Source organism: Tenrec ecaudatus, chromosome 6 (genome assembly GCF_050624435.1).
Source record: "Tenrec ecaudatus isolate mTenEca1 chromosome 6, mTenEca1.hap1, whole genome shotgun sequence".
NCBI lineage: Eukaryota > Metazoa > Chordata > Mammalia > Afrosoricida > Tenrecidae > Tenrec > Tenrec ecaudatus.
Window position 1 is genome coordinate 74,141,711 of NC_134535.1, and position 25,262 is coordinate 74,166,972.

The 25,262-nt window shown below is 37.8% G+C and overlaps 2 protein-coding genes across 9 annotated transcripts in view; one reads left to right on the forward strand and one right to left on the reverse strand.

The window, feature by feature from the left end:
* Positions 1-25,262, forward strand: part of R3HDM2 (R3H domain containing 2) — a 156,964-nt gene that overhangs the window by 69,262 nt on the left and 62,440 nt on the right. The window contains exon 3 of one of the 8 annotated variants that reach the window (XM_075551428.1): positions 20,467-20,533. The exons of the other annotated variants lie outside the window; for them this stretch is intronic. The gene's annotated coding sequence lies outside the window, so the exon portion shown is untranslated. The remainder of the gene's footprint in view (positions 1-20,466; positions 20,534-25,262) is intronic. 8 annotated transcript variants of the gene reach the window in all.
* LOC142450863 (large ribosomal subunit protein eL43-like) lies at positions 24,466-24,842 on the reverse strand. The gene has a single exon (XM_075552799.1). The coding sequence runs from the start codon at positions 24,819-24,821 to the stop codon at positions 24,543-24,545; it is 279 nt and encodes a 92-aa protein (XP_075408914.1). The 5' UTR covers positions 24,822-24,842; the 3' UTR covers positions 24,466-24,542.

Below are 25,262 nucleotides of genomic sequence, written 5' to 3' on the forward strand. Positions count from 1 at the left end.
ATTTTGTCTTGTCACTGTAGAGTGGGACTAGGTTTTGCTGTGTATATTTCCACCAAAAATATAGTTGAGTATTTAGAAAACATGAATGACAAACTTAAGTGTTATCTCCAAGAAACTGCCTTTAAATATATTTTAAAACAGTTTAAAAGGATGGGGATCATGTAAAAAATAATCTGGAGAAAGCAAGATTCACTATATTAATACCAGGCAGAGTAGATTTCAGAGAAAAAAATATTACCATGATAATACAACTCAATTTGTAATGAGAGAAGATCAGATCTTCAAGAGAACCTAGCAATCCTAAATGTTTTTGCACTTACTAGCAGAGCTTCAAAATACATAAAACAAAGAGTGATAGAGCTAGGAAAGCACAAATAAGCAAAATAACACTGTAACTGGAAGTTTCCACACAGCGCTCTGAGCAATTGATAGAGCAAGCAGACTGAAAGATTAAGTCAGAAACTAACTTCACCTTATTTGGCATTTATAGACAATTCCACCCAATAATAGCATGATATGTATTTTCTTTTTCAATGTTCATAGAATATTTACCAAGATATAGACCATATTCTAGGCCATAAAACAAATGTTAATAATTAAAAATTAAATTATACAAAGTATATATTTTAATCATGATAGTGGGGGGAGGAAATATTTAAGAACTAAAGGAAAGTTGTATGTTTCATCATTGCGAACCTGCACCCTGGCTGACTTGTCTCCTCCCAAAGACCCCTCTGTAAGGGGGTGTCCAGTTACGTACAAATGGGCTTTGGGGTCTCCAGTCTGCACTCACCCTCATTTACGATGATAAGGTTTTTTGTTCTTTGATGCCTGATAACAGATCCCTTCAACACCTCGTGGTCACACAGGCTGGTGTGCTTCTTCCATGTAGGCTTTGTTGCTTCTGAGCTAGATGGCTGCTTGTTTACCTGAAAGCCTTTAAGACCCCAGATGCTATGTCTTTTGATGGCTGGTCACCGTCAGCTTTCTAAACAACATTTGCTTATGCACCTGCTTTGTCTTCAGCGATTGTGTTGGGAAGGTGTGCATCATGGAATGCCAGTTTAATAGAACGAAGTGTTCTTGTATTGGTAAGTACTTGAGTGAAGGTCCTATGTCCATCTGCTGCCTTAATACTAAACCTATAAATATATGCACGTAGACCTATTTCCCCACCATCCTCTATAAGTATATTTACATATGTACATGCCTGTATTTAGACCTCTGTAAAGGCCCTTTGCCTCCTGGCTCTTTCCTCTATTTCCTTTTACTTTCCTCTTGTCCCACTATCATGCTCAGCCTTCATTTGGGTTTCAGTAATTTCTCTCGGTAACATTGCCCATTTTTTATGCAGTTTTGTGGTAAACTTAGGTGCCTCAGCTGATACTTGGGTCAGTTTATACTTGAGTATATACAGTATGTTTTCCAATAGAAAAAAAAACACTTGATAAAATTAAACTATTTTGTCAAAACTCTCAGAAATAAGAATAAAGGGGGACTACCTCAGGCTGTTAAAGTGTATCTATAAAGAATACATTAAACTGAATTCTTCTAAGGACAGGAAGAAGACATGGACAGGTGTTCTTAGCACTTCTTTCTAAACTGGGATTGAAGATTCTGGGCATTTTCACCAGAGCGGGAAAGGAAAGGAACAATGGCTTTATGAGCATTATACGAGAGTGACCCCAAAATAAACAACCCTGGACTTTTTTCAAAGCTGTGTATTTAAATTTTCTTTACAAAGCAGCCTTATCACCTTCAAAGTACTCTCCACTACACTTAATACATCTGTCAGATCTGCGCTTCCATTCTGGGAAACATTTCTCAAACTCATGTTTGGATGGCTGACAGCACCTCCCTCATTTTTTTCTTCACCTCTTCTGTGTTGTCAAATCACTGTCCTTTCATGTCCCTCTTCATTCGTGGACACAAAAACAAGTCTCATGGAGTGAGGTCAGGTGAGTAAGGTGTGTGGAGCAAGAGAGGCATGCTGGATTTTGACAAAAACTGGCACAGTGAGATGTCTGTGTGATTAGGTGCATTGACATGGTGGTAAAACCAGTCCCCAATCTGCCACAAATCAGGTCTTTTTTGTCACACACTGTCATGCATCTTTTCAGAACCTCTAAATAGAAAGCTTGATTAAAAGTCTGACCTGGTGGAGTGAACTCCAGATGCACTACAAGTCAACATTTTCGTCCATTCAGGAAGTTGACACAAGTCCAGAACGAGGTTTATTATTAATCAACATTTCACCTTTCTGGAAACAATAAAATTGCTCAAACACTTGAGTTTTCCCCATATCACTGTCCTTGTAAGTAAGTTCTATTCAGCATCACCACAGTTTCTGTAACATTTTTCCAGAGCAGGAAACAAAATTTCATAGCCGCACAGTTCTCTTAAATTGGCCATCACCAAAAACGAGGGTCGAGCAAAACTGCTTTTACAGAAAATATTCACTGTGACCAGAGAGAACCTTCCCAGGCGATGCCACTGGGTGCACTACTCAGAGCAAGTTGCTCACTGCTTGCCTATCGGGAAAAATGCATACAAAGTGCGTACATGGGAAAATGTGTACTATGAAAGCTCCACTTGGCCCAGTGCATTTCCAGCTTTTGGGGGGGGGGGGTACCGCCTCCTACATATGGGAGAGGGAGAGATACCATGACCCTCCTTATGGGAAGTCCATGGCCACCAGGAGGCCCCATCAGGCTGTGATCTGATTGAAAGGTTAGACTCCACCCATATCTTCTTTTTTTTTTCCTTTTGTTTTTTTTTCACCCATATCTTCTTAATGGTTGCCATATTGACATAAATAAACCTATCACAATTGCTTTTAACGCTTGTCCTCCCAGTGTCTTCCTTTGCCTTGATCATTTTATGCTGACCTCTCCCTTATTGTATATTGCCTTTCCCTTCACCCAAGTCACTATGTGTTTACTTCAAGTTAGTGATTTACACTCTCCTTCCATGCCTGATAACCTTCACAGAATGATCTCTTCTGCCTGTAAACCTTTTTTTGTCTTTAACAGTAGAGTCTCATACAATGTTCTTTTGTGATTGACCAATTTTACTTCGCATAATGTCTTCCAGGTTCACCCATGTTCTGAGGTATTTGGCAGATTCATATTATTCTTCAGTGTTACGTAGTAGTCTATTGAGTATATGTATCATAGTTTGGTTTTCCTTTTATTTTTCAATAGTCACAAGTTGTTTCCATCTTTTTGCTGTTATGAAGAATGCTAGTACCATTTTACAATTCCATTAGAGGTGGTGTATAGGGTCTTCTAGCATCCTTGCTTAGCATTTTGTGTTTTCTGTTTTTTCAATTAGTGAAATTTTAGCAGGAGTCAAATGGTAACTCACTGAAGTTTTAATTTGTATTTCTCTAGTGGTTAATGATTGTAAATCTCTGCATGTGTGTGTTTTTAGCTCGATCTCTTCTTTGGGTGAAGTGCTGTTCATATTCTTTGCCTATTTGTTAATCGATTGTTTATCTTTTTTTTTGTTTTCTATATATTTTAGAGATTTAGACTCTTATTGAATATCTCATTTCTGAAGATTTTCCCCCCAATCTATAGATTGTCTCTTTACTCTTTTGATGAGCATATGTATTTAATTTATATAAGGTCCTAGTTATTTAACTTCTTTTGTTTATACATTTGTAGTTGTTTGTATTTTTTTAATTAATAAATATTTTGGGGGGCTCTTACAGCTCTTAAAACAATTCATACATCAGTGATATCAAACACATTTGTACATATGTTGCCATTATCATTTTCAAAACATTTTCTTTCAGCTTGATGTCAGCTCCTTTTTTTTCCCTCCCTGCTCACAGTCCCACCTTCGTGGAGCCCTGATAAATAATACATTGTTATTATTTTCATATAATACATATTCTGCTTGTATTTTTTTTAGTTTTAATTAGAAGATGTCTTATTCATTATATAGCAGATTTTGCCTGTCAGAGTCACTAGCAGTTTTTTACTCTCTCTTTTATGGTTTAGACATTTGACATAATAATGTGTGCAGTCTGCATGTGGAAAAGTCTTAGACATTTGTCTGAAGCCTCACTTCTCCTCACTCATGTAAGATCCCTTTCTTACCTTTTTTGGTTATATGAGGAGGCTTCAAAAAGTTTGTCAGAAAGTTCCATTTTATCCATGAACTTTTTGAAGCCTGCTTATATGTTATCAATCCTTTTTAAAAATATTGATTTACAATAATGCAATGCTTATACCTTATACTTTTGCACATAGATTTGTTTCTAGAACACTGTACAAACACATCATTAGTATGATTTTATGCCATCACTTATTATTATTGTTGTTAGTTATTTAATATATTTCCTGATTTAAATAATGCTCGTGAACATTTTTTATGTAGAAATATTTATGTATGTTGTATTATTCAAGACGGTATCTCAATGAAAAGTATTTCCAAAGTGATTAGAACATGCCTAGACTTTGGTAAGTTCTCAAAAAATTTTGGCTAGTGCAACTTTTATCACTGTCTTAGAGATTATTCCATACTACATAGTGTTTAACAAATGACTGTATAAGAGAGGGAACATGAGTATTCAAATTAATTGCAATTTTCCCATCCTATAAAAACTTCTCTTTATCTTTACCTTATTCCAGTTACCACTGCCTCAGTTCTTTTTGTAGCAGACTTCTTTGTCTGTGCATGTATCAATTTCTTTTCCTTTTTCTTTCTTGAATCCATTCCAATTAGGCTTTCACTATAACCACTCCATGTTACTAAGTCTAGTAGTTAGTTTGAACTCATCTCATTTGACCTATCAGTATTTGACATAGTCTATCATATTCTCCTGCAAATAGCTTTTCACATGACTTCCAGAACACCCTAGTTTCACACCTCACTTGCCATTCTTTATTCCTTACTCAGTCTCCTTTGTTGTTGTCTTGAATTTTTTTAAATGTTTTATTAGGGGCTCATATAACCTCTTGACTTTTTTTAATGAAAAACTTAAGTATATAAAGGCAACAGAATATTATAAAGCATACCCCCTCTACCACATTTCTTTGAACAATTATCACCATTCCACCATTTTTATTGGAGCTAAACCCTTCATCCATAGCCTACTCCGAATTGGTTATTGTTTTTCTTAATATTTAAGGTATTTATTTTATTAAGTTATAATATACATAAACCAGCTATATCCTTTTTATGTGAGCCATTTTAGTTCTATAAATTATAACTTGCATCGTAATTCAGATATAGGATATTTCCATCATCTCAGTTTCCTTTGTCCCTGGAATCAGTTCTTTCCCTGTAGCCCTGAAACCTCACAAACACTAATTTGTTTATCATCTTTATATTTTGTCTCTTGTATAATGTCATACAAGTAGAATCACATAATATACAAGTTATTCAAGACGGATTTCTTCAAGTTGGCTTAATGTTTTTGAGAGTCATAAAAGTTGTTGCATATATCAATAGATCATTCCTCTTTATTGCTTGAACAAAAAATTTCAATGGATATATTATAGTTTGCTTATTCATTGACTGAATGAAGGAGATTTAGATTGCTTTCAGTTTTCAACAATTATGAGTAGAGATGCTATAGATACTCTTTTTTTGCTATAGATATTCTCTGTAGACTTTTTATGAATAGAACTTTTAAAGTAAATAGCTAGGAGTGTGATTACTGGGTCATTTAATAAGTGTATGTTTGTTTAACTTAAGAAACTATGACACACCAACGTGGCTGGGCCAATGTGTCAGGAAGGGTTCCAGTTGCTCCAGTAGCTTCCCTGTTACTTGGATTATCACTATTTTTATTTCAGGATTTTGTCCATTTTTACATCAGATTGTTGTGTTTTCTTACTGTTGAGTTTTAAGAGTTATTTATATATTTTGAATAGCAGTAATTTTTGATAGATAAAATATTTGCATATTTTTTCTCCCAGCTAGTCACCTGTCTTTTCATTTTCTTAACAGCTCATTAGCTCAGCAAAAGTTTTTCATTTTTAAAAGTCTAATTAGTCAGTTGAAAAATGGATTGTACTTTTGGTATCTTGTTAAAGGACTCTTTGCTTCATTCCAGGTCATAAAGATTTACTTTGTGTTTTCCTTTACATTTTTGAAGTTTCACATTTTACAATTGGATCAAGATTACATTTGAGTTAATATTTATTTAATGTATAAGGTTTTAAGTCAGTGTTCTTTTTTGCATATGGATATCCACTAACTTCTGTACAATTAGTTAAGACTGTCGTCCCTCCACTTAATTATCTTTGCACCTTTGTAAAAATCAGTTGGCGTGTTTGTATAGGTGTATTTCTGGACTCTGGTTCTTTTCTTTCTCCAGCACCTTACTGTCTTTTTTTTCTGCAAATCTACAGTAAGTTATAAAAATGGGTACTCTGATTTCTACAATTTCTTCTGCAGAATTTTGACTTTTGCTTTTCCATAGAAATATTAGTATTTAATTTTTTTCTTTTAAAAAAACATTTTATTGGGGCTCATACAACTCTTATCACAATCCATACGTACATCACTTGTGTAAAGCACATTTGTACACTCATTGCCCTCATCATTCTCAAAACATTTGCTCTCCACTTAAGCCCCTGGCATCATGTCCTCATTTTTCCCCTCCCTCCCCACTCCCCCGTCACTCATGAACCCTTGATAATTTATAAATTGTTATTTTGTCGTAGTTTGCTCTGTCCCACGTCTCCCTTCACCCACTTTTCTGTTGTCTGTCCCCCAGGGAGGAGGTCACATGTAGATCCTTGTAATCGGTTCCCCTTTCCAACCCACCTTCCCTCTACGCTCCCAGTATCACCACTCTCACCACTGGTCCTGAGGTGATCATCCGCCCTGGAGTCCCTGTGTTTCCAGTTCCCATCTCTTTCATGTGTTTATCCTTAGTATATCTCATTTATCAATTCCAGCTTCATCTCTGTCTGTATTCTTCCTTATTACAGTTAGCCTATGTATTCCCTGTGCCAGGGTTCTTAGGTTTGTCCCAGTTTCTTCACTGATGGTCCTGATAGTTTGGCCTTTTACTTCCAGGTCTGTGATCCACTTTGAGTTTGTTTTTGTGCATGGGGTGAACTGAGGGTCTTTTTCATTTTTCTATAGGTAGATATCCATTGTTTCTAGCACCACTTGTTAAAGAGGGCATCCATATCCCACTTCATACTTTTTGAGCCCTTGTCAAAGCTCAGTTGTCTATATGCTGATGGTTTTATTTCTGGTTTTTCTGTTCTTTTCCATTGGTCTGAGTATCTGTCATTATTCCAGTACCATGCTGTTTGACCACTGTGGCTGTGTAGTAGGTGTTGAAGGCAGGTAACGCGAGCCTTCCAACTTTGTCCTTCTTGAGGAGTTCTCTGCTAATTCTGGGCTTCTTCCTTCTCCCTATGAAACTGGTGGTCAGTTTTTCCAGTTCTTTGAAGAAGGTTGTTGGTATTTGAATCGGGATAACTTTAGACTTATATAGTGCCTTGGGTAAGATTGACATGTTTACTATATTGAGTCTTTTGATCCAAGATCATGGGATATTCTTCCATTTGCAGAGGTCGCTTTTGGTGTCCTGTAGTAGAGTTCTTTAGTTTTCCTTGTATAAGTCTTTTGGGTTTTTTTGGTTAGATATATCCTTAGATATTTCAGTTTGTTCTTGGGTGTTGTGAGGGTTACTGCTTTCTTGATCTCCTCTTCCATAGTCTTTCCCGATGTATATAGCAAATCAGTAGACTTTTGTTTGTTGATATTGTGTCCTGCCACTCTTCCATATTCCTTATTGCCAGTTCTCCTATTGTGGAGCTTTTGGGGTTTTCAATGTATAAAATGATGTCATCTGCAAATAGCGATAGTTTCACCTCCTCCTCCTCTCCCAGATGGATACCTTTAATGTGCTTCCACTACCTTATGTTGTTACCTAGGACCTCCAGGATGATATTGAATACAGTGGGGATAAGGGGCATCCTTGTCTAGTTCCCTTTTTCAGTGGGGTTGTTTTTGTCTTTTCTCTGTTAACTAAAAATAATCTTTCATGTGTTTAAAGTGAGAGTTTATATAAGTATTCAGCTTTAAGGAGTGATATTAGAAATGCTAACAACAGACTTATGCATAGCAATGTTTGTGAGACTGGTTCAGGACAAGGTAGTGTTTCACTCTGGTATATCTAAGGGTGCCATGAGTCAAACAAACTCAATGGTACCTAACAAGAGCAACTATTATAAATCACAGTTTGTAAATGTTTGATTTTCAGTGATTCATTGCTAATGTATGGAAATTTAATTGATTTGGAGTTACTGACTGTATCCTGTAACCTTACTAAACATATTTATTAGTTTTAAGAGATTTGTTGTGAATCCTTGATATTTTCTACTTATATAATCATTTTGTCTGTGAACAGGAACAGTTTTATTTCTTCCTTATATGCTTTATATGTTCCTTTTTCGTATTTTACGGCATGAGTTATGACTTCCCACAGTGAACAACTGTCCCTTGTTATTTCATCCTGGATGGAGAGCATTTGGCCTTTAGGTTGGTTCTAATTGCCCTTTGTCAGATTGAGAAATTCCCTTCTATTTCTAGTTTGCTGATAATATATATATATATATATATTTTAAATTATGAATGAATTTTATCAGATGCTTTTTCTGCAACAGTAGAAATAATTATGTAGTTTTTCTTCTTTGGATTTAATATAGTGGATTAATTTTATTTTGATTAATTTTCAAAAATAGAACTAACATTCTAATCTTAGGATAAACCTCACTAATAAAATATATTAACATATTTTTATCACTAGTTTTGATTTGCCAATATTTTATTGAATTACTTTATATCAGAGAAAATTGGTCTCTAATATTCGTATTATGCCTTTGCCTGGTTTTGATAGCAAGTTGGAAAATACTCCCAACTCTTCTATGTTCTGAGTAGTCTTTATAGAGTTGGTATTATTTCATCTTTAGATATATGTTTGAATTTTCATGTGGGAAACCTCATGTAGACTTCTTTACCAAGGAACCTTGGTAATGCAATGATTAATTACTTGGCTGCTAATTGAAAAGGTTGGCAGTTCAAACCCACCCAGCAGCTTCACTAGCCAAAAAAACCCAAAAGGTCAATTGTACTCAGTCACAAAGGGTTGCTGTTAGTTGGTAAAAAACTGAATAGCACCCAACACAAAAACCCAGGATAATCATGTTAACCTATTTCATCTTGATTTACTTTTGTAAGTTTTAGTGTTTTAAGGACTTGGTCAACTTCAACAAATTTGTCAAATCTACATGCATAGAATTGTTGGTAATACTCTCATTATCTTTTTAGTGTTTGTGGGCTCTATAGAGGTATCTTTTTTATCCTTTTGTTGGTAATTTGTATTTTTTAATTCCTTTTACTAGTAATATGTACTCCTCATTTAACAACATAGTTAGGTTCCAAAGACCAGGTCATTATCCAAAACTGGTATTATGCCAGGAGGAGAAGGACCCAGAAATGCTCTGAACCCTGGACCCTTTGAATTGCTGTGCCCCTGATATTCCTGTGCTCTGGACCCCAGATCCGTAATATTGGCCCAAGGAAGCTGTTGGTTGAGTGGGCCTGGGGACCAGAGTGACTAGACCAGAGGCATAGTTCTGGCCCGGACAACCAACAAAGAGACATGGCCTGGGGAGAGCATACTCAGTGCTTCCTTCAGCTGCCCCGTCTGCATTCCCAGCTACTTGCTACCACTCTCTAACCTACGAGTGACATGCTGCTTAGAATCCAAGATCTAGACCCTGGAGATTAATAGCTGCTTAGAATTAAAGCTCAACAGCCTGAACTATGAAGGGGAAGGAGGGGACAGCTGGCTTCTGCTGCAGCCACAAACTGCCCTCCACATTATGCACTGTCAGACTTGGTCACTCCAAGGTGTTTGAGTAGAGGAAGTGGTGGCAGCAACTGCCCTCTTCCCTGCCTCCTTCTGGATTGCGCCAGCCCTTTGGGGGACTCTTCTAAGAAGGTTCCTTCAAAATTCTACCTCATTCACCCGTTTCACATAAGAGCTTTAACTATAGCTCTCTCAGTGGAAATAAGACCAGCAAGAACTTGAAGCACTGGCCACTTCAGCTCTGAGCAAAACAGAGGTGGGTGGCTCTGCAGACTGGGAATTGGATGTCAGGAGGAAACCTAGGTTAAGCAGTCAGGTAGTAGATTTTTTATCATTGTCATCAATGCAAGATGTTGGATAACGAGATAGTTAGTATTGTGAGGAGTAGGTGTAATTGTTAGGATTGTGAGAGATTTATCAATTACATTGATCTTTTTTTAATTTAAAAAACAGCTTTAGGATTTTTAAATTTGTGTATTTTGGTTTTTTATTATTTCCTTTATTTTGATTGCCCTGCGGCTTTTTGTTTGTTGTTGTTTTTAGTATCTAGAAAAGTTTAGGGCATTAACTTAGATTATTCATAATTTCCCCTTTCCTAATATAACAATTTAATAGCATATATTTCCTAGTAGGCACATTGTTAGTTTGCGTTACACAAATTTTGATATGTTGCTTTTACATTTTCATTAAATTCAAAATATTTTCCTATTTCCCTTGAGACTTCCTCTCTTATCCATGAAATATTTTTAAGTATGTTGCTTAATGTCCAAAACATTTGGAGATTTTTATATTATCTATTATTGGTTCCTAGTTAGAGAATGTAGGCGGGGGGTCTTCAAAAGGTTTGTGGAAAAATTCCATTATATTTTAATTCAATTGTTCCACAAACTTTTTGAAACTCTCTTATACTTTGTATGTCTTCAATTCTTTAAAATTGTTTAAAAGAATTTTATAAGCCAAAATGCAGTCTGTTTTATTGCTTGATGAAAATTTGAAAAGAATGTGTATCTTGATTTTAGTTAGAGTGTTCTGTGACTGTCCACTACAACCTGTTGTTAATGTTGTTCGAGTTTTCTAAACTCTTGTTTTATTTTCTGTCTACTACTTGAGAGGAAGCTGTTGAAATCTCTAGCTGTGACTGTGTATTTTGTCATTCTCTATTTAGTTCTGATTTATTACTTGTGTGTTTTGAAAATCATTTGTTAGGTTCATATGCATTTAGAATTGCTGTGTGTCCTTTTAATCATTATGTAAAATTTCCTCTTTATCTCTGGTCATTTTCTTTGCTTTAAAGTGTACTTTTTCTAATATTTATAAAGGTAATCTGGTTTTCTATTAGTTGGTGGTTTTATGGTGTCTTTTTTATTTACTTTTAACCTGTCCATATCATTATATTTAAAGTAAGTTTCTTATAGGCAGCATTCTGTTATGTTTTTAATAGCGTCTGACAATCTGTCTTTTAACTAATGTTTTTAGACCAGTTACACTTAATGTAATTAGTAATATCTTTAGATTTAGAGCTCCCATTTGCTCTCTCCTTATTTCAGCTCCCTGCCGTGTGAGTCACTGGAACATTTTACATAGTATATTCCACTTGAATTCTTCTGTCAGATTTTTTGAGGAGCCTTGGTAGCATAGTGGGTAAGTGCTCGGCTGCTAACTAAAAGGGCAGCAGTTCAAATCCATCCTTGAAATCTACCATCTGCTCTGTGGGAAAATAGACAGCAGCCTGTTCCCCTGAAGACGACAGCCTTGGAGACCCTTGTTCTGTTAGGGCTGCTGTGTACTGGAATCTACTCAGGGACAAGTTTGGGTACAAATTTCCCCTGTTGTCTGAAAGTACTGTGTACCTAAGAAACATTTCAGAAACCAAAATGTCATCAAGTGAAGACGCAATTGCAATTAATTAATATTTTTATTTGCATTAATATAAGACTTATTTTTTCCTTTGTTTAAAAAATAACTGTTTAAAGTAAAACTTATAAAATTGTAATTGAGACTTTTAAAAGTCTACATAAGTGAAACAATGGCAATAGTGGCATGAAGATAGGGTGACATGAGTAGAAATGCTGTTGAAAAATTTTGTAACGTCTTTTTTTTTTTAACAAATTTTTATTTTGGTAGGGAAGGGGTTTGAATTTACCATGTACTTTTATAGGGAATTTTGTTTGTGCATTCCTGGGCCCCCAAAATAAGCAAACAAATAACGCTAAATAACATGTAAAGCCTAAAATATCACTAACATACAGTGCCCACAAATAAAGATCAAAACAAGGGCAGCTTGATGGTGAGATGCTGAATGTAGTTCCTTGGGAAGGAGGCAAGTGATGCCATCATTACTCAGGGTGTATACTGCCTTCTCAACAGCTTGCTGCAAAACAAATACTGAATGCCCATTTTGCTTTTTGTTGTTCCCCCCCCCCCCCACGCACACCTTTCTTTCTATAAAAGTGAAAATTCTCTTAGAATTTGTATGCTGACTCACAGTGACCCTAAAGGGCAGGGTAGAATTGCTCCTGTGAGTTTATGGGACTGTAACAGTTTATGGGAGTAGAAAACCTTTATTTTCTGGGGCTAGTGATTTTGAACTTCCTACCTTTCAAGTGGCAGCCCAATGCATAACCACTGCACCACCAAGGCTCCTACAAACTGTAATAAAGGGTACTTTAAAAAGTGGGGTACCCTCGTTTTAGGTTCTTTTACTATATCTGTATAGGGATATCTCTGTAGGTGTGTGTTTACACATACATATGTTGGTATATACACACTTAACTTTTAACTGACTACTTAGAATTAGTATTATATAATATTTATTGAATATTGAAACCATACCACCATATTGTTTCCTATTCCTTCTTCATGTTGTAATTGTCTTATGTATTATATATACAGAAATTAATATCAGATAATCTTATAAATTTTGCTCAAGGCTGTCAAATAGCTTAAAGAACTCAACAACAGAAAAACAATATATTTATATGTACGTATACACGTCAAAACCAGAGTAGAGCTGTCCCTTTGTATTGCCGAGGCTATAAATCTTTAGGGGAGCAGAAAGCTTCATCTCTCTCCTGTGGAGTGGCTGATGGATTTGAACTGCAGGCCTTGTGGTTAGTAGCCCATTATGTAACTCCTTACACCACCAGAGCTTACACCACACATGCAATTATCGTTCATGTTTTTCTTTCTTCATATCTGGTGTTATAAGTTTCATATGTTGCTGAAGAACTTTCTTTAGCTGTTCTTTTAGAGTATATCTATTGGTAATGAAGTCTTAGTTTTCCTTCCTCTGAGATGTCCTTATTCCTGTAGGATACTTTTTCATGTTACATAATTTTGTGTTTATAATTTATTTCCTTTCAGTGCTTTAAAATACAGTTTCATTTCCTTCTAATCTCCATGGTTTCTGTTACTAAATATAATATAAAGTGATCCAAGTCATTATTCTCGTATAAGTAAAATGTCATTTTTCTCTGGGTGTTTTCAAGATTATTTTTCTTTTTATGTTTAGATTTAAGGTATTTGATTATAATGAATCCATAAGTATATGTGGAACACTTGAAAGTTGTGAAATTTTCAGCCAGTATTTTGTAACGCTTCTGCACCGCTCTCTGTCCTCTCCTCTAGGACTCTGATGCCTGAGTGTTAGAATTTTTTTGTATTATCTTACCACTCCTTGATGAATTAGTCTATTTTTCCTAATATTTTTACTCCTCATTATTCATTCTATTAGTTTCTATTGTTCTGTCTTCAAAGTCAGACTCTGTTCTCTCCATCTGTTCTTGAACTCATCATGTGAGGGTTTTTATTTTGGTTGCTATGTTTTTCAGTCTTAAATTTCTGTTTGATTCTTCTTATGTGCTCTATGGAGACCTGGTAATACTGTCAGGTAAGCACTGGACCACTAACCTTAAGTTCAGAGTTCAAACCCACCAGCTGCTCCAAGGGAGACAGTTGAGGCTGTCCCATCAAGAAAACCTATATAGAGTTGTTGTGAGTTGGAATAGGCTTGATGGCAGCGGGTTTGGTTTGGTTTTGGCTCTAAATGCTGCATTTCTTTGCTGAGATATTTATCTTCCCATTAATTTCAAGATTGTTGGCCCTTACGTGCTGGAACATTTAAAGTTTTCCTTGTATTCTGCTGTTAATGATAGCACACACAGCAGAACTTACGCCAAAGCACAGTCCAATGACATCGGCTCCCTTCTTTGAGTTTGCACCCGTTTTCACTCTCCTTCCAACGTGGGAGCCCTGGTGGCCTCCGCGTTTCCATGGTGGGCTGCCAGCTCGGAGGTTAGCATTTCGTAACCACCGACTACTCCTGGGGAGGAAGAAGGGGCGTTCTACTCATGGAAAGAGTTACCGTTGTTTTTTAAAAAAGAGTTGTTATAGTCTCAGAAACTCACGTCCTACAGGATCTCTGTGAGTTGGCATTGACTCAATGGCAATGAGTTTGTTTTGGGTTTTCCTATTTGTTCCTGCCCCATTAACATAAACGGCTTGTTGGAACATTTTTAAATAGCTGCTTTAAGTTGTATGTCAGATAATTCCAATATTTGTGACAACTTGATTTTGGTGTTTGCTTATTATCTCTTTCTATGTGAATTGAAATTATCCTGGTTCTTTATATGTCAAGTAATTTCAGTTGTCTGGTGGAAAATTTAAATAAAATGAGTTTGCGTCTTGTTTAAAACTGAAGTGAACCCAGGACAGATAAACCCCTCAGGACCAATAATGAGAGTAGTAATACCAGGAGGATAAGGGAAAGGTGGGGGGGGGGGGAGAAAAGGGGAACTGATCACAATGATCTACATATAATGCCCTCCCTGGGGGATGGACAACAGAAAGTGGGTGAAGGGAGACATCAGTCAGTGTATGTGTATGACATGAAAAAATAATAACAATTTATAAATTATCAAGGGTTCGGGAGGGAGGGAGGGAGGGAGGGAGGGAGGGGAAAAAAATGACCTGATACCAAGGGCTAAAGTAGAAAGCAAATGTTTTGAGAATGAGGATGGCAACAAATGTACAAATGTGCTTGACACAATGATGGATGAATGGATTGTTGTAAGAGCTGTATAAACCCCAATAAAATGATTTTTAAAAAATAATAGTAAATCCTAGGTGAGTGTTGACTTGATTCAGTTGAGTTCAGACTGAAGACTCTGTAGAGCCTTATATATAGTTCCAAAGTCATTTTTTTTCTCAAATCCAGTAGTTCCTTTCACACATATATACTACCTACCCAGTGACCAGTCTGGGACTTAGCCAGTGGCTGTTTCTGTAGTTCAGAATTATCTTATTGTTAGGAGATTTGTGAGAGCTTCAGAAAGTTTGTGGAAATTTTTCATTCTTTTGGGGCATTATGGTTATATGCTTAAAAATGGTTAAAATTCTGAACCATTATAGGCCTGAAGAGTCATTGTGGTAATGCTATTGATGAACTTCTCAGATAGTTTGGGAAAATATTTGTATGCACGTACATGTATGCACACACATATATAAGTCTGGGATTATTAAGATAATTTTGTAAATTTCCTGTAGGTTAAAATTTTCTCAGGTGAAAATGTGAGGTGCAAAAAGAAATAGAGGTCCAAATAAGTCATTCCTCTGCTTCAAAACTTAAACTGGGTTGGGGGTGGGACCTTTTTGCTACCAAGAGCCATTTGGATATTTATAACCGCATTCTCAGGCCATGGTGGTCACACATTATTCACTCGCCCCTAATGTGATGGCTGAAACAGCTTTTCTTCGGTGTGGCATATGATGTGAAATGGTGTTGATGATTTCTCCGTCCGCATATGCCTGCACTAAAAGACACATTCTTTCAGTGATATAGCTGCCCCTCTGGGCCGACTTTCCATCTCTCAGTGACTTTAAAAAAAAATTTTTTTTAATTGGGGGCTCATACAACTCATCACAATCCATACAGACATTTATTGTGTCAAGCACATTTGTACATATGTTTCCCTTATCACTCTCAAAACATTTGCTTTCTACTTGAGCCCTTGGTATCCGCTCCTCATTTTGCCCCCTCCCTCCCCCATTCTCCTTCCATCACGAACACTTGATAATTTATAAATTATTATTATTTTGTCATGTCTTACTACACTTTCCGATTTCTACCTTTACCCACTTTTCTATTGTCTGTCCCCCAGGGAGGGGGTTATATGTAGACCATTGTGATTAGTTCCCCTTTTCTCCCCCACTTTCCCCTTCCCCTCCTGGTATCGCTGGGGTTTATCTTCCCTGGATTCCCTGTGTTTCCATTTGCTGTCTGTACCAGTTTACATCCTCTGATCTAGCCGGATTTGTAAGGTAGAATTGGGATCATGATAGTAGGCTGGGGCGGGGGCAAGGAAGCATTAAAGAACAAGAAGAAAGTTGTATGTTGCGTTGTTTCTATATTGCACCCTGACTAGCTCGTCTCCTCCCCACAATCCTTCTGTACAGGGATGTCCAGTTGCCTACATAGATGGGTTTTGGGTCTTCTCTCAGTGACTATTATCTCCAAGGAAGAACCAGACTCCCACCTTTTCTGTATGGCCCTGGAGCTTAAACAGTGCACACAGTATGTTGCATATTCATGTCACATAGATGTGTCTGTGTGACAGGTTTGACTGCTTTCTTCAGGGTCTAAACCCTGCTTGTGTGTTATTTTGTGCTATTGCAGCCATTGTGCCACCTGTTTGCAGTGTTTATCACCTTCTGTAACAATGGAGACCTTTCCTTGGACTCTCAAAAATTAGGACTTCGTGTTCAAATCTACGTGTACGGTCCTGGAACTATGCATGCTTTCTACAACTTTTACTCTTTCTTGGTCTCCTTTTTATTTAATCTAGTTAACCTCATCTCCATTCTTAAGCTCTCTGTTTTCACCCTTTTTTCATCCTTTGTCAGTAAGGTGCCTTCAGAGTTTCCATATTCCCTCATTTTATAACCAAACTATCTCATCTTTTTGGGGGGCAGTATGGAAGCTACTAGTATAGTGTGCTACCTACTTTCTTCCCCAGAATGGGATCTTGTTTTACTAAATATAGCTGGCCAGAAAGGAAATTATCTTTAACTGGGTTTTGTTTTATGTTTGTACAGTCTGGCCAGGTAGCTTTTAGACAAAGGCCTGGCTTTGGTAACTTTAAAGATGACAAAAGGCAAGGGTAATTAAAAAGTATGATTTTAATTCAGTACATATCCCCAACTCAGTATTCTTCACCAAGAAGACTGTTTTGGCATCTCAACATATGCAACGGAAAGGAGCTTGCTGCTGCTGTGTCTTTAAAAGCTATTCTTCAGAGCAGTGTGGAGGCACTGGCATGCAACTGAAGTACTTGAATGAGAGCAAGAAGAGGAGGTGGGAGGGAGTGCTTTTGCAGTGTGTGTGTGTGTGTGTGTGTGTGTGTGTGTGTGTGTGAGAGAGAGAGAGAGAGAGAGAGAGAGAGAGAGAGAGAGAGAGAGAGAGAGAGAGAGACTGACTGTTGGCAGAGCTCTAGATGGCATCTCTGAACAGCTGGGCCATGCTCTGCTTCAGAGCTGTTTGTCAGAGCAATTAGCTTGCTGGAGACGCTGCAGCAAGGATCAGTAGCATTTCATTCAAGGGTGAAGGGGGCGGGAGGTGACTGTGGGTGGGGGAAGAAAGACAGGTTTCCCAGAAGGAATTTCTTCCGGCAAAAATCCCAGCAGAACAGATCCTTATAATGAAGTTCCTATTAATAATGTGAGCTGGTTGTTGGTGTAAGTGCGGATCCATCGGGGTGAGTTTTGGATAATTTTCTTTCTTTATATAAACGTCCTTGAACTCCACAGACTGGGTATGGTAGAAGCGAGAACGCTAAATCGCCTTGTTGTTATTGTTAAATCTTGGATAATTAATTGTATATTACACATCAAAGGAATTAGAGGATCTTCAAGCGTTGTTTCGTCTGGCATTTTTGTTTTCTGTTTATTATTTCTAAAATATTTTAAAAATTAGATTTGCTAAGAACGCTCACCCTATTCAGCTTCTACCTCTGTGATGGCTGCTTCAATGATGCTTCATTCAGGGTTAGCTTCCGAGAATAGTGGTGTCTTGTGCTCTCTTTGGTGATGCTGTTGACGCACATTGCAGGAAGCAGGGAATTCCCTATAAATACCCTTCACTGGGTCATTTCACAGCTGTCTGCACCCGGCTGGTGACTGTGCCCTTCTCTCCTGTGTCTTTATGTAACTGTCCTCTAGGCTTGAAATGTCATAGGAAGAAATATGTCCCTTTTGCTGTGTTTAAGCAGATTTTGTAATATGAACGTCCTAGGGCAAATTCTGGAGGAGGAATTTGACCAACTTTTTTTACTGAGACATGCCTCTTGACATGTTCAGATTGGCATGTTGGGTTTGTCGCTTCTTATTTTGGCTTGTTTATTTCTTATCATTGGCTTGTTTTTGCTTGCTGGCCTTGGTATCTAAAGAGTGCAGAGCTGGGATTCCCCTACCTCCAGTGACGTAGTGGTTCTGTTTGCAGTCTTTTCTCCTGAAAGGGAGGGGACCGGAGAGAAGGAAGAAGAAAAATCCATCTGAAGTGGTGCGTTCTCCCATCTATGACTTGATGCTGATAAACTGGGCGTCAGTGTGAATGGAGCTGAAGCCAAAAGCGGAATGTTTTAATGATAGGATGCTGTTTTGTTTGTTTCCTTTTTGAATGGGAATGGCCAAAGTCTGGACCGCTGAAGCAAGGTGCCTGAATTAACCCTATATGTCCTGCTGCTAACGAATTTTGCCTAATTGCTTTTTCTAAATATGGACGGAATAAGCAGGTTTCTGCATGCATTAACAATTCTAGGTTGGGTTTTGGAATTTTCCTACCTTGTTTGCCCTGGTCCAGAGCTGCTTTTATGCTGTTTCTGAGATATCAAAAAGAGATGGTTACATAAAATTGTTTGCCACTATAGTTTGGAGTAAGACTCCAATTTTGAACGAATGTGGCTAATAAAAAGCTGGCGGAAGGCGTTGTTAGGTCTGTTCTGAGGTGATCCTACCAGCTGAGCTCTTTAGATTTGGGTCTGAGCAGTTAGGGTTCCAGTTCTTTTTATGCAGCTCCATTTTCACACCATTATCTCTAGACGGCTGCCTGCAGAGGTCAGTGTGGAGATCTCAGTCCCTGGAGCCGAGGAAAATGTGAGCTTTGGATGTGATTGAATAGCATATGTGGAGGAAAACTTACCCCTTTATTTTCTAGCGCCCCCCCCCTGCTTTAACCCTCTGTTGTGCTTTCATGTATGCCAAGTTTTTTATGGAAAGCTGAAAGAGGATGTCTGCTGTTCAGCTTATTGCATGCAGTTCTAGTTTTCCATTGTGGTTATTTAACATTTTCTATAAGCAAAGATACACCAAGCTAACAAAATTCAACCTTCATTAGGAACAAGTGGAGGAAAGAAAAAAGGAAGTCAATCGTAAGATACACGGAGAACATTCTAAAAGATTAACCTAATTAGAAGCTTGCAAGGGACTAGAGCTGTTAGGGTTAAGAGAAATTCCACCACATTCTTGCATCTTGATATTGCAGCAAATATGTGGATAATTTCTTGCTAGCTTTTCAGGAAACCCCCGTGGCGGACACCCCTCATTAATCGTTGCTGGGAGACTGCTCTGACGTCACTGGCAGCAGTTCCCTGTCTGCAACTGCAACGAGGACGACAGGAATAGCCTTTGAGGGGGAAGAAAACTGCTGTGAAATTTTAAAACATGATGATTTTGTTAACTTGGTTTTCCTTCTGTTCGGGGAGGGTGGGATAGACCTACAGCCTTTGTTAAGCATTTCATTCATTACTGGGGGGAGGGGATTACCCAGAGATCTCGTTATTTCAACTGAAAGCACTTTTTAAAAAAAACCTTTATTTTTCGACCATTAAGGTTTGGGAAAAGGTCAAGGAAGGGAAATTTGTCGAAAGATAGTAGGAAAGTAAGATTCTAGTTTCTTTATGTTGTTTTCATTTTCACTTTTTTTGTTTTTTAAGGATGAAGATCTGCTTTTGCAAAAAGGTGTTGTAGCATCACCCTCTTGGGGATAATTAAAAATGTGATGCATATTGGAAAGACTTCCTGGAAAAATTGATAGAGACCATTTCTGTGCCTAAAGTGACTATGCTTACTAAATTCTCTAATTTCATGTGCTCCTGTTTAACCCAGCCTCCCTCATCATTATTACAAAGAGGCTCCAACAAGTTCATGGAAAAATGAAATAAAAAGATAGGAAAATTTCCCACAAACATTTTGAAGCCCCTTCACATATTGCCAGTTAGAATCTTCTCTTTAGGAAAACATTGTGGTTAAATGTTTGGATTCGGGAACTAGGCCACATGACTTTAAATCTCAGCTTTGCCACAAGCTGGTTCTTTGACCTTGGCAACCCTTTGTTTCTTCTGTACCCTTAGATATAAAATGAGGACAATAACAGTACCCATATGTAAAGCCTTTAAGATGTTCTTGGACATAATAAAGGCATAATTAGCATTAGATAGTATTAATATTCAGAAATTAAAGAGGCATATACCATGTATGTCTTCAGATCCATGTAATTTTGGTGGAACCAGAAAATATTTTTCCATGTAGGATATTGAAGTTTCTTTGTTTTTGTTTTTCAGGTCTCTCTTCCTCTTCCTCTTTTTAATAAATGAATTTTCTTGTGAATTAAATAAGACCATCAACTCTGTAAGTTATTGAGTTTTAAAAATGAATGGAAATATTATCTAAATATTTATGTTTGAAATTGATACTGATGACTCTTTTAGGAAGTAACTTTTCTAATTTGAAGCTTCAGGGCCAAATGAAGAACATTATCCTTGAGAAGACTATCAGCTCTCTCTTTATTTAGTCATCACTGATTTCTTGACATGGTAGTGCTGGTGGGTGCTGGCTTTCACTTCCGGCCCTGGACTTTGATTTAGCTTTTATCATCTTAGGACACTTGTCTTTGGTACGAACCTTTGAAACAATTTCCTCTGCTCTTCTCTATGTGAGTTGATAAGGTTATGTCCTTTCTTCATATATTGGTAAGTTTTTTATGAAATACTCTGCCAAACTTTATGAAGATTTTTAAGATATATTGACTTTTAGAAACCTAGGATGGGGAGGGGAGGGACGAGAAAAAAAAAACCCTAGGATCTTAACTGAACGAAATATCAAATCCCCAAAATTCTAAAATATTCAAATCTCCATTCCTCTTTGATTTTATATAAACTTATAACAGTAATCTTTTGTGACTTTGTTGTTTGCATTCCTTATTATTAAACTACCTAGCTATATTAACAGGAACCAGTAAAGAGGTGTAACATTAATGGCAAAGAGAATATCTCCATGTGCAGCTTTTATCTCACTTGCCCACTTAATTTTCTTAAGACTAGTGAGTAAGAGGGTAGAGCTTCTCTAGAGGCATGTGTAGGAGAGGGAGAGTTACATTGTTAAAGTGGGAAAAAAGTGAAGAAGAATGAAAAGTGAAAAGCACTGTATAGATGAATGTTCATTAAAGTCCACGCACTGCCATAGGATGTGGTGTGGGAAAATGAAAGATTATGGAATTTTTCCATGACCTTTTTGAAGCTCCTTTGTATGTTAACCATTGAAAAATACTACTAAGTAGATAGTATAACTACCTTTGCTTCTAATAATCAGAGTAAACTGAGGGAGGCAGTTTTTTCTCCCAAATTCTTAAATACACTTATTCTTGGGACTTGATAAGAAATGTAAGTAATGTTTTAAGCACAAAGATGTTCATCACATTTTTGTTGTATTATAAAAATTAACCGCTGTCTGACTACCTTTGTCATTGTGTCAGTTCTGACTTACAGTGATGCATGTGTGTCAAAGTAGAATTGTGCTCCGGGGAGTCTTCAGTGTCTGATTTTTCAAATGTAAGTCAGCAGGCCCAAGTTGCTTCTGAATGAACTTGAACCTCCAGCCTTATAGTTAGCACATTAGCAGTTAATCACAGTAATCATTTGTGACACCCATTTGGTGGATCAAATGGATACCGTATGCCCTTGAATCAGTTCGAAGGGACAACAACTTCCTAAATGCCCAATAATGGGGAAATGTTTTAAGTAAATTATACGGATATTGATAGAATGTTAAGTAACTGTTAAAGTGGCTATGAAAAATGACTGTTTGAAAGTAACAGTAAAATTCACCATTTGTTAGTTTGCAGTACTATGATGGCTTGTGTGCTGTTGTGATGCTGAAAGCTATTTCACAAGTATTTCTAATGACAACAGGTTCACCTAAATCGTACAGGTTTCAGCAGAGGTTCCAGACTAAGAACAGACCTCCTAAGAAGGAATAGGCTGTCCACCTTTGAGGAATTAGTCACTGAAAACCTTAGGAAAAGAAGCAGAACGTTGTCAGATATTGAGAACCTCATGAAAAGCAGCAGCAGCACCAAAAGATGAGGCCCTCGGGTAAGAAGGCACTCAAAATATGACTGAAGAAGAGCTGCCCTCTCAAAGTAAAGCTGACCACAATGTCAACCATAAAGGAGTAAGGCCTACGGGACCTTCATTTGCTGCTGGGACAAGACTCAAAATCAGAAGAAACAGCTGCAACCATTAATTAATAATTAGAACCTAAAATGTACCAAGTATGAATCTAGGAAATTGGAAGTTGTAAAATTTGAAATGGACTACTTTAGGCCATTTTGAATCAGAAAATCCTATGGGAGGAGGGAGGGGAACAGGAAGACCTGATACCAAGGCCTCAAGTAGAAAGAAAATGTTATGAGAATGATGATGGCAATGTATGTACACATGTGCTGGACACACAGATGGATTGTGATAAGAGCTGTAAGAGCCCACACTGTTTTCTCCTCCGGATTGTTTATCCCACCTATGTTATCCAGATAGACATGCAGAGACAATAACAAGCACAAAAACAAGACATTGCAAAACAAAACAACCACAAAAGAAAAGCCTATAAATATAGTTCAAGGTCTATTTGTTGACTTTTACGAGGTATTTTCTTGTCAAGTCTGATGGGGTGCCATGTTCCCGCCCCAAAGTCTATTTTTGGTATTGCCCAGGGACTTTATTGCTGTGCTCCCCTTGCTGCTCTGTTGCACACCCTTAGTGTTTCACCCCGGTGTGGTGGGGTCACATTGGGCACAATTCCCACACTGTGCCTGCAGTGTTGTCCCCCATAGTCAGTGAGGGACATCTTGTCTTGTGGTGGAGCCATCAGCATATCTTAAACTGAAAGAACTCAAGAAAAAATTCAAGCTTGCAAATTGCAATATTGAAAGATATTAGGGGCACATTATTGAATGCTGCAGGAAGCAGCAAAAGGAGATGGAAAGAAGACACAGTCACTGCACCAACAAGACATTCAGCCATTCTATGAGGTTGCAGGTGAGCAAGAACCAGTTGCACTGAAGAAAGCAGCACAAGCTGCAATGAAAGCATTACCCAATCAAGGCTCCAGGAATTGACAGGAATACCCATGTTTCAATAAGCTGATGAAGCACGAGAAGCACTCACAAGTCTATGTCAGGAAATTTAGAAGAGAGCTACCTGGCCAACTGACTGGATTAGATCCCTATTTGTACCCATTCCAAAACAGGGTGACCCAACAGAATGTGCAAATTATTGAACAGTGTCATTGATATCACACACAAGTAAAAGCTTGCTGAATGTCATCCAACAATTGAATCTGTTTGTAGATTGCCAGAGGTTCAGGTCAGATTCAGAAGAGGACATCAAACAAGGGATAACATTGTTGATATCAGGTGGCTCTTGGTTGAATGTAGAGAATATCAGAAAGATGTTTACTTGTGTTCTATTGCCTATGCCAAGTGATTCGACTGTGTGGATTATAAACTATGGAAAGCCTTGAAAATAATGGGGATTCCAGAACATTCCATTGTGCTCTTTTGGAACACATACATGGATCAAGAGGCAGTTGTATGAACAGAACAAAGAATATTGTATGGTTTAAAATCAAGAAAGATGGGCATTAGCTTTGGATCCTATCCGAACTTATTCAGTCCATATGCTGAGCAAATAATCAGAAGCTGGATTATATGAAGAAGAATGTGTCATCAGGATTGGAGGGAGGTTTATTAACAGTCTGAGATATACAGGTGACATAACCTTCTTAGCTGAAGTGAGGAGGACTTAAAGCACTTGCTGATAAAGATCGAAGACTGATGGCTTCAGTATGTATAACAACTCTATGTGAAGAAAACCAAGATCCTCACAACTAGACCAATAAGTAAGATATTGATAAATAGAGAAATGGTTGAAGTCAAGGATTTTATCTTGTTTGGATCCACAGTCAGTGTTCATGGAAACAGCAGTCAAGAGATCAAAAGAAGCATTGCATTGGGTTTATCTGCTGCACAAGACCTCTATAAAGAGCTAAAAATCAAGGATGTTACTTTGAGGACTAAGGTTGTGCCTAACCCAAGCCCTGCTACTTTCAGTTGTCTCATATGCCTGTGAAAGTTGGATATTAAATAGGGAAGACTGAAGAAAGATGGATGGATTTGAACTATGGAGTTGGCGAATAATTTGAAAGTACCATGACTGCCAATAGAACAAACATCTGTCGTGGAAGAAGTATAACCAGAATGCTTCTTATAGGCAAGCATGCTGAGATTTTTCTTTTCTTTTTCTTTTTTTACATAAATTTACCCATTTATTACAGGCCAGAGAGGTTTCAGATAGTGGAGCTTCTACTGGTCTTTCAATTCCTTCAGTCTTCTGATGGCAGACTTTACTGTGACAGCAGAGGTGGTTTTGTAGGTCCAGGTCCCACCGGCAACTGTCTTCATGCAGGAACCGCAGTGCCAGATGCCCACGGCGCGTCTCTTCATCTTGGTTTTGCCGCAGAAGGAGCAAGTGTACTTGGCATGTTGGCTGATTTCAATTTTCTTCACCATTTTCCTGAGGGAGGCGCCATAACGGGTCCCATATTTGCCCACGATCCCGACCTTCTTGGTGCGTTTGGCCATCTTGCCGCAAACTAGTCCCGAGCCAGAGAGCGATGCTGAGATTTTTCTCACATACTTTGGACATTTTGAAGTGAAGGGGCAGCGAAAAAGAGGAAGGCCCCAGACAAGATGGCTGGACAAGATGGCTTCAGACTGCGCAGTGTTTTGTTTTGCTAAACATAGGGGCACTATGAGTCAGAACTGAGTGTACAGCACCTAGCAATACTACCAAGCCAGGCAAGCAGCTCCTTTATAGTAGTTCCACAGTTTATTCTGGTATTAGGTTTTTAGAGGTACCTTAACTTTAAAAAAAAATAATTTTCTTGGGGGCTTGTACAACTCTTATCACAATCTATACATACATTCATTGTGTCAAGCACATTTGTACAATTGTTGACCTCATCATTCTCAGAACATTTGCTTTCTACTTGAGCCCTTGATATCAGCTCCTCGTTTTTCCCT